Raw genomic sequence first — 9,507 nt, 5'->3', positions numbered from 1 at the left:
CAAACCCTGAGCTTGCCGTTCTTTTTCACTACAGACACTATATTTGATAGCCATTGAGCATACCTAGTGGGCCAGATGAATTCTGCACTCAACAATCTCTCAATCTCCTCCTTAATCTTCAATTCCACTTCCTTTGACATCCTTCTAGGAGGTTGGCGGTGGGGCTCAAACTTAGGTTTGATTGGAATCCTGTGTTCTACTAAGCTCCTATCCAAGCCAGGCATGTCTTTGTAGTCCCAAGGAAAACAATATTTAAACTCATGTAAGAGCTTGGTGATTTTCTTCCTTAACTCTGGCTCGAATAAACTACTGATGAACGTGACTTTAGGCTCTTCTTTTGTTCCCAAATTCACTTCCTCCAAAGGATCTTCCACCTGTCGAGGATTATCCTCCAATTTCTGTGAAGCAGCTTTGAGCTCATGCAATTGGATCTCTTCCTCCTCTTCTTCAAGCTCTTTCTCCTCTTCCCAGATTACTTCAGTTCCAGCACATACGTAACATTCTCTCCAGTAGCTCCTGTATATGCACTTTTATCTTAGCGGCTGCAGATACCTTTGTTCTTGGGAAGACTTAATCATCATCGACTTCTTCGATTATTGGTGCATCGTCTAGTGGCCTACTGGTACTTGGCCCAACTAGAGCTCTTTCTTGCCTAGAAACTCCATTGTCCTTGTCTGGGACCATGGAAATTCTCTTCGGCAATCCCAACTTGCTTTCTCCAACAAACCTGATTGGACCGATCTCCCTTCCATAAAACTTGGCATTAATGGCATCTGACGCTGCCACGAATGGCTTTTCATCTGCCCAAACCACCTCCACTTCATTCCCTTTCCAAAACAACAAGAACTGATGCAAAGAGGATAGCACACACCAGTTTGAGTGTATCTAATCCCTTCCCAGCAGGACTTGGTAGTTGGCTGACGAATCCACCACAAAAAAGGCAGACAGGTCTGACTTGGTCCCTACTTTCACTTCCAATGGAAAAATACCCAAAAACTTGGTGACTTCTCTATTGAATGCTGACATCGTGACTTCGGTATCAATAAGATCTGCCTAGCTTTTTCCCAGATCTTGCACCATCTTCCATGACATAATATTCACAGCTAACCCATTGTCTATCAACACCCGGAAAGTAGGTCTCCCATTGAGATGGACTTTGATATACAAGGGTTTAATATGTTGAGTCATCTGGACAGAAGTTTTTCAAAAACCACCTTATTGGGACCACTATTTGATGGGGCTTGGATTGTGATCCTAGGGCTGATTTTAGGTACTTCCTTGGGAATCTCCCAAGCTTCAAACTCTGTTGTCACCTCTTGCACCTCTAGTTCATGTACTGTGTACTCCCTTCTTTTACTATCTCTTTGGAAGTCCACATGTAAGGTAAGTGATATTGTATTAATTGGGATTACAATATCACTTATCCTTATCTCTATTGGCTCTGAGAAATTTACAGCTTGTGCTTTAGGCTTCCACACCATCACTTATTTCCTTGCCTTATACTTCTCAGCTAGCTTTTTTCTCTACAATATGCGCTTTTGAGTTTTGGTAACTGGATTAGGGAACTTTATGTGCTTCACCACTTGCCACTCCTTACTAGCTCTTGTCGGAGAAGGAACCACGAACCTAGGTTATTTTCTAGTGAACTTAGGTTGTGACTCTTTCTCTATAGAGCTTTCATCTCTTCTTGGGTACTATAACCTCTCATGAATGCTGATCCTTCTTTTTGGCATCCAACGCTTACTTTGGACCGTCTGGGGTCTGATTGGTCTTACTTTTTGTTCTGTCCGGCTTCTTCTGCTATTTAGAACCTGTCTAAGATAAAAAAAAAAGTCATGTTAACTGAAGTCATGGGTGGGAACGAATCTTCGTCTATGACCATGGGCTCTTTCTTCTCCGGGAACTTCAATATCCCTTTTTCAATGCGATCTTGTATAAGGTTCCGGAAAGTCCAATAAGATCTCATGGAATGAGTCCATGCATCATGATATTTGCCGTAGGTCTTTCCTTTTAACTCATCTCTCCCAGGGATCTTATAATTTGGTGGGAAAATGATAAATCTCTCATTGACAAGATACTCGAAGATCTCCTCAATTTTCTCCACATCAAAAGTATAGTGAACATTATTCTTCTTGGGATCTACCTCTTTGATCGGTTGGAAATGATCTGGGCACACCTTTGCCCCCTTGTTTAACAACTCCACCACAACTACTTCTGGCTTATTGGCCTCCTGACAATAAGATCCCATTTAGGTCTTTTTCCGATAGTTATCCTCCCTCAGTAAATAGTCATACTCTGACACCTTCTGAGCTAGCTCGTAGAAATCTCTGAACTCCATTCCTTGGAACTTTTTTCGGAGTTCTACATCCAGTCCCCTCTAAGCCATTTTGACAAACTCGTGTTTAGGAAGGAAACCCCTGCAACGACTCCTGAGGCATTTGAACCGTGCGATATAATTATCAGCCATCTCTCCACTCCTTTGGGACATCTTGGAAAGTTCTGCTACACAAACCTCTGGTTCCGTATGATAGAACTGAGTGTGGAATTGCCTCTCTATGTCTTCCCAGGTAAATATAGAGTTCCGTAGGAGTGAGTAAAACCAAGTGAAAGTCAACCCAGTGAGAAAATTAGGAAATAGTCTTAACTTGAAGTAGTCAAAGTTAAAAAGGTTAGCTAACTCTCGACATTGGATAATGAATCTTGCCCACACGCTCCAACGTAGATTGCCCTTCTTCTACAGAAAAAAGAGTAAAGTCAGGGATTCGATATCCTCTTGGATAAGGATTCTCTCGATCTATGGCCACTAGGTATGGTTTGTGAAATTCGGACCTCCCCACTTGTCGTCCAAGGCCATAAAGTTCTTGAACCATGTCTCTTACTATCTCCATGTTCGTAGCAGGATTTCCTGCTTGGTTCTGATGCGTGCTAAATTGGGGACCAAAAGAAGCTCCACACGGGCTCCTTCCACCTCCTCGAAACCTCATGCTCCCTGAGTCTTGGGGCATGTCATCATCCCGGTTGTAAAACTGAGGCCTAGTTTGTACATCGGTATGCACTTGGAGATGAGCAGCTGGTGTGACAGTTTGGCTAACTCTAGCTCCAACGTGATTTTTTCCTCCACTACTTGTACCTTTCTGGCCACAATCTTCTCTCAGTGGTGGTATTTGATACTTCTCTGGTTGCCCTTAGCTTCCTCTAAGATTATCACATCTTTTTTTCCTTTAGCAGGAAAAGGAACCTTGTTTGTCTCCACTTGAATCTTCCTGGTTCCTACTGGGGTTTCTGCAACCTGCTTCTGTGAAAAACTCTCCATCATCATCTTGGTCATGTGGTGTATGGATTTCTACAGATTGTGCAAAGCGCTCACAACAGCCAAGGATGATCATACTTTAGGGATATGCACAACGCTTTCCCTTGTTTTGTTTGGGCGAATGGTCTTCTTATTCTGGGAATGTTGCCTCTGTCTCATCAGTAACCTCTACAAGAAATTCTTCCTGTCTTGTACTTCCATACATCACATCTGCATCAACGGACGCAACAATATTCTCCTTTGAATTCTTTCTAGGCGGCATTTCAGCAATGTTCCATCGAGCGTGCCAAATTGGTTAGCATCTTTTTTGGGTGGATTGGATCAGATTACGAGCGTGCCAGTAACTTTATCTAAAACTACACCAATAGTGTAAAAGACTTAAAGGACACAAAAAGAGCATAAAGTTCGTAGCGGAATCTAGAAGACTGATTATGACTACACTAAAATCATGCTAAAAGAAAGAATTGAAGTTGAAGTTGCTTGCATTGAATTGAATAAGATTGATTGTTGACATAATTGGAAGACTAGAGCTAGAACTTACAAGTTGAAAGTTGATCAAAATGAATAAACTAAGGATGTAGAATAACTAGAGTCCATAACTTGAGAATTGTTTGAATTCCATTAGGATTGAGTTTGATTTTGATTTCATTTGTTGAATTGGTTTGAGTTGGATCCTTTTTCCTTCTTCTTTTTCTTGCTTTAAATACTTCGTCTGTTGGAGCTAATAACTGCCACGCCCCACGTTTTGCTCCTACTACCCACGTTTCTCAGTTAGTTCCCTCGTGCAATGAGTTCCCTGGTTGTTTCTTTGTCGGATCTATTTGGCCCTTAATGCAATCTCTAACTGCCCATGTTGATGCTCATCGTGTCTCCTGTTTTCGTGGTCGTTCATCCCTTTCCATAACTCATCGTGGGGTTTTTTTTTACTATCTCCCCCTTAATTTTCTGCCACATTGATGCTTTGGCCATTCTGCTCTAGCTTCTCGTGGTTTGCTCTTGTCACGCCGTACTTTCAGACTCTTTCTCTACTGAGCACCGTTCCACCTTTATCTCTCCTCAATTAGTTCCAACATAATCGTAGGAGAAACAGGTTCTTAATTGCACTAAAAGCAAGCTTAACCAGAATAAATCATTTGTTGGATCGAGAATTAACAACGATAACACACAAAGAAGTTTTTTTAATTTTTCTCCATATATATATGATTTTTTTTTGTTACAATTTGAAAAGTAATGGAAGCGATTACAAACCAAAACAATTTATCACCAGGATAAACGTTCTATCTCAAACCTTTTAAATAAATACGAATTGTACGAAATTGAATATGATAAAATATAAACAGAAATTATAAGAAAATTTAAACAAACTCGTATTTTCGTTTTGACATTGAACCATCGATGTTGAAGCTATCTGCTATAGTGGGACTGCAAGCCAAGACTGAAATAAGATTAATCATGGAATCAAGATGGGGCAGCTAAAGTAAGGAATCCAGAATAAAAATGATGCTATTGCTCAACCAAACATGTATTTAGTTGAATTGCACTCAAAATTACCGATTTAGGACGGGCTTGAATGGTGAAAATGGTGTTTGCCGGAGTAAAAAGGTCTATTGACATTGTTGAGCAAAAACAGAAGTTTTAAGTCCTAAAAAGAATGGACTTTTGAATAAGTACGAATGAATAAATAAAGGGAATGATTCAAAAATTGTTTGAAAACGAAAAATTGAAACTCAGAAACTTAAAAATTGCATAAAACATGGCTACTGGAATTTGAAGGGAGCTCGGTTTTATTGGCTATCTAAGGTTTATTGATCATTAACATTGTTTATATTGGTTGTCTTTGAAATGAAGGCAAAGCTCCTATTTATAGGCAGAATAGCTTAGATACTTTTTCGGAATAGCTAGTCGGAGGAGAAGGAATAAAGAACCCTTATCTACCCCTCTACTAACTGGTATGTATGTGTACTGGGCAAGCCTTTCTTCTTGTTAGCACTTACTTATCTTCTTGTTAGCACTTACTTATCCGTGCTACCCATCCATTCATTACCTTCTCGGTCGGGAAAGAAGACATGGCTTATGCCTTAAAGGTGTGGCAGACTCCGTGGCACCAGCCTCTTAGGGGACAGCATCCTATTCAACTATCTAAACTACCACAGTCTCCGATTGAGCTTCCAAATTCAATGAAGAAAGATATCAGAGGCAGAACCCAAGTCAGCAGTAGGATACATCAGAGTGGGGGGCAGCAGGAGATTAAGCGGCCAGAAGGGAATGAAAGAGCAGAGATAGGAAGAGGAGTTAGAGCCGTTATAGCATGTTCCACTAACCCATGATACCCACTAAGCCATGATATCCACTCATCCACTTCCTTGCTCATCTAATAAATAACAAACAATTTCAATTCTATTTTGCAGTTGTACTTCTTCAATTACGAATTGTTCTTGTCTCATCTTAGTCTAAAATTTTAATAGGAAATTCTGAATACATAAAAATTAAAAATATTTAACCCCTAACACCTTCCAAATACAAGTCCTAAATCAACCTTTTTTTTATCAGGAGCAACTTCAAATGCTTTCAAAGTATTTGACCAATTGAAAGCATTTGACCAATTTTCTACAATACCCCTTTCGAAAGTTTGATCCTGATTGAGGAAGGCCATTTGGAATGTGCCCAGAATGACTTTATATGGGTTGATTCCAAACTAAAAAGTTGTCTTATCCTTGTTAATATTAGGGGTAGAATGCGTTTGATCATGATTTTGAAAAACTTGCTAATCATCTGCTCTAGACTTGAAATTCTAGAACGAACATTTAACATTCACCTAATAAACAACAATAGAAGCAATAACAAACATAACGGAATTAACTGACAAAACTTAAATAAGCTAGCAAATATCACAATCAATCCTTTTCCTTAAGGGCTGTATACACATTCACTTTTTGCATGAGTATACGTGCTTTCTGTCAATAAATCTTATTTTCTTTAAATGAGGTTCCTGAATTTTTTATATCTAACTAGATAAAGACAAGGATACTCCAAGGCAACACAATAAGATGATATATTAGCATTACCCATACAAACATAGCATTCGGTCATGTTGGTTTTACTACTACTTATATATCTAGTTCAAAGTTAAGTGTACCAGCCCCAGATTGGTAGACAGACTATTACATGCAATTGAATCACTGCTGAGCACACTGAACCCTCTGTGCGCCACTAGGCATTTCATCATCATCGTCATATGCCTCCTGCTGAGCTTGCTGCTTCCTTCTCATCTCTTCCTCCATATTAACATCATGGAGAGTAGTTTCCTCACACTCGTCCAGCTCCATGTCTGTCAACTGACTCGACGGCCTACCAGGTAAAATTGCCTCGAGTGCCTTAACCTGGTCTGGACTCAAAGAGTCAGGGAATTCTACATTAAAATGAATGTATAGCTTCCCCTTCATGAATGGCCTTTGGTACAATGGCATCCCCTCATCATTTATTCCCTTGAACGAATCTGCAGAAGTTAAAAATGTTTCTGAAGTTTATCCAACAACAAATAGGCTTAACTGAAATGAAATGGGTAGTATAGTATGTGTAGTTCAATTACCAGGCTTCACAACTTCTCCAGGGTTTGATTTGATAAGAAGCTGTCTTCCATCCAAGTGTGTCAATACAAAGTGGAAGCCGCAAAGAGCTTCTGTTAGAGACAGATTATGCTCCACAACAAGATCATCCCCCTTTCTCTTGAATTTTGGATGATCCTTTTGCTGGAGGACAAAAACTATATCTCCGGTAATCGTATCAGGCTGCAACATACCAAATAAAAATCCATTAATTCCACATACCGATACTAAGACATTCAGATTTAAAAAGTAATGCACAACATACAGCTTCATCAGCTTCACCCGGGAATGTAATTTTCTGACCATGATGCATTCCCTTCTCCACTATTACTTCCAGCACCTTCTTCTCTGGAACAACCTTCTCTCCCTTGCACTGTGTGCATCTATCTTTCTCGTTAATCGACTCGCCAGTTCCCTTGCACTCATTGCAGGCATGTTGCATCTGCTGAATCATTGATGGGCCGAGCTGCCTTATGGAGACCTTCATCCCTGTACCCTGGCACCCAGCACACTTCATTGAAGCTCCAGACTTTGACCCCTTTCTGCATTCATGCATTATATAAAAAAAAAATAATAAATAAATAAACCTCTTGCCAGTAAGATCATCACAATTGAATATGAAATAAAGAACATAAGAGATGAGATGGCTGTAATAACTCACCCAGTGCACTTTGAGCAAATGACATTTCGAGATAGGGAAAGCTTTTTGGTTGTGCCAAGGTACAGATCCTCCATCGAGACCTTTAATGGATGAACCACATCCTCTCCCCTTCTCTGCCTTCTTCCTCTGCTACTTCCACCTACACAGAGTTAAAAAGGTAACTGTCGTTATTTATGCACCAGAAAACATCACTGGTAAAAATAGAAGATGAAATAATCTATTTCCTTACCCCCAAAAGGACTCCCACCAAAGAAGGATTCAAAAATATCAAATGGGTTATGGCCGCCGCTCCCTCCGCCCATTCCTTCTTTAAGTGCATCTTCTCCGTATTGATCGTAAATCTCACGTTTCTCAGGATCACTCAACACCTCATAAGCCTGAGCCAGCTCTTTAAACTGCAATAATAATCCAACAATTTAACCTTGACCTTTTTTTTTTTCCTTCAATCGTACCATAAACCTCTCCACTTAAGCTTCATTTGGATGGGGGCGTTTAACCCTCCTTTAACACCGAGTATTAACCTTAAACCTTATTAACCATTTATAATACAAGACCATCTTCTCAAACATAAGTTTATCACTAGACCTCCCTCCCAAAAAAGAGTGTTAAACACATCAAACTAAACTATCTTAGCTGAACCAGACTAATCTATTGACATATCACTTATTTCCTTTATTTATTCATCCTCAACATTCGGACAACAGGAAGACAAATCAAATCCTGTCAAAAGTTTAGGAAAATTTTCAAGAATTGAAATATCCACATAAATTCACATTCAATTCTCCCCATAGTCAATTTCCTCGTATACAATTTTACAGAAAATGTATAGGTTTAATCGCTAATTTGGAATAAATAACATAAGTATTGTCGTTAAAGAAGACAAAGCGTCCATAGATGCACATAAAAGTAAATCCATATAGATCATAGATTCTTAACTAAAAATATTCAAAACATAAAATACCTTCTCAGGATCGCCTCCCTTGTCAGGATGGTTTTTGATGGCGGCTTTCTTGTATGCCTTCTTCAAATCCTCGGGCGTAGCATTCTTCGACACACCCAATATTTCATAATACTTAGTATTATCACTCTTCTTATGGGCTCTCCCAAACATCTTTTTCTAGTTTCAAATGCAAAATCGGATCGACAGAAAACCAGAAATACACGGATGCTATCTGCGAAATTAATTGCAAACAAGTAGGAAATGAGAAGAGATATTCTTTTATTGCCTGAATTGGAAAGCAAGAGGTGACTTTTATATATGGGGTTGTGTGGAGGGGTTGGCTCGTGTTGCTTGTAGATCGAGTGCTTTGGTTTGATGAGAAAAGAAGAGTCTAGAATGCTCTCTCTCTCTTTCTGGGTGCTGGACCGTCGGATTGATCTCAAAGATTATTGGTTGGTCTTCGTCTTCTAGATGCTTCCTTGAAAGTACTCCGTTCCTGCTTCAATTAAGAAAAACATAACAATTCTAACGGATTTTACGGATTTTATATAAAGGTGGTTGTCGTTGTATAAAACGAAGAGCGCTTGATGCGTCAGTTAGGAGGACTGAAAAATGACAAAAAAGATAAAATGATGAGGGATAGAAGAAGATCTAAGCAAACTTGGAAGAAGGTGACCGAGAGTAATATGAGTTTATTAAGTATTGAGAAAAATATGGTAGCAGATAGAAGTGAGTGGAGTGAGAGAATTTATGTCGCCGACATGATTTGATTTCAGGGTTTTATATGATGGTTCATGTTAGCTGACCCCAATCATTTCCTGACTAAGGTTTTGTTGTTGTTGTTGTTGTTGGGGTCCTTATGAAAATTTATTCCTCATAACAGTTCTAGTTTAGCATATTCTGCTAAGTGCGAAACCGATAGTTTTTCTATCGGTTTCATTTTATAAAGAAACCGGTAGATAATTATCAGTTTCATAATTAATTTTTTTTT

The 9,507-nt window shown here is 39.3% G+C and overlaps 1 protein-coding gene across 1 annotated transcript; it reads right to left on the bottom strand.

Moving 5' to 3' along the window:
- Window positions 1–6,335: 6,335 nt before the first annotated feature.
- Window positions 6,336–8,897, bottom strand: LOC136222487 (dnaJ protein homolog ANJ1). Its single transcript, XM_066010263.1, has 6 exons — window positions 8,538–8,897; window positions 7,806–7,971; window positions 7,577–7,715; window positions 7,181–7,457; window positions 6,900–7,098; window positions 6,336–6,806 (listed from the first exon to the last, which is right to left on the bottom strand). Exons 1-6 carry the CDS (start codon window positions 8,685–8,687, stop codon window positions 6,487–6,489), a joined length of 1,251 nt encoding a protein of 416 aa, XP_065866335.1. The 5' UTR covers window positions 8,688–8,897; the 3' UTR covers window positions 6,336–6,486.
- Between the last annotated feature and the right edge of the window lie 610 nt (window positions 8,898–9,507).

This window comes from Euphorbia lathyris, chromosome 3 (assembly GCF_963576675.1).
Source record: "Euphorbia lathyris chromosome 3, ddEupLath1.1, whole genome shotgun sequence".
In the NCBI taxonomy this organism is placed as follows: Eukaryota; Viridiplantae; Streptophyta; class Magnoliopsida; order Malpighiales; family Euphorbiaceae; genus Euphorbia; species Euphorbia lathyris.
This window is presented reverse-complemented; position numbering and strand designations above follow the sequence as displayed.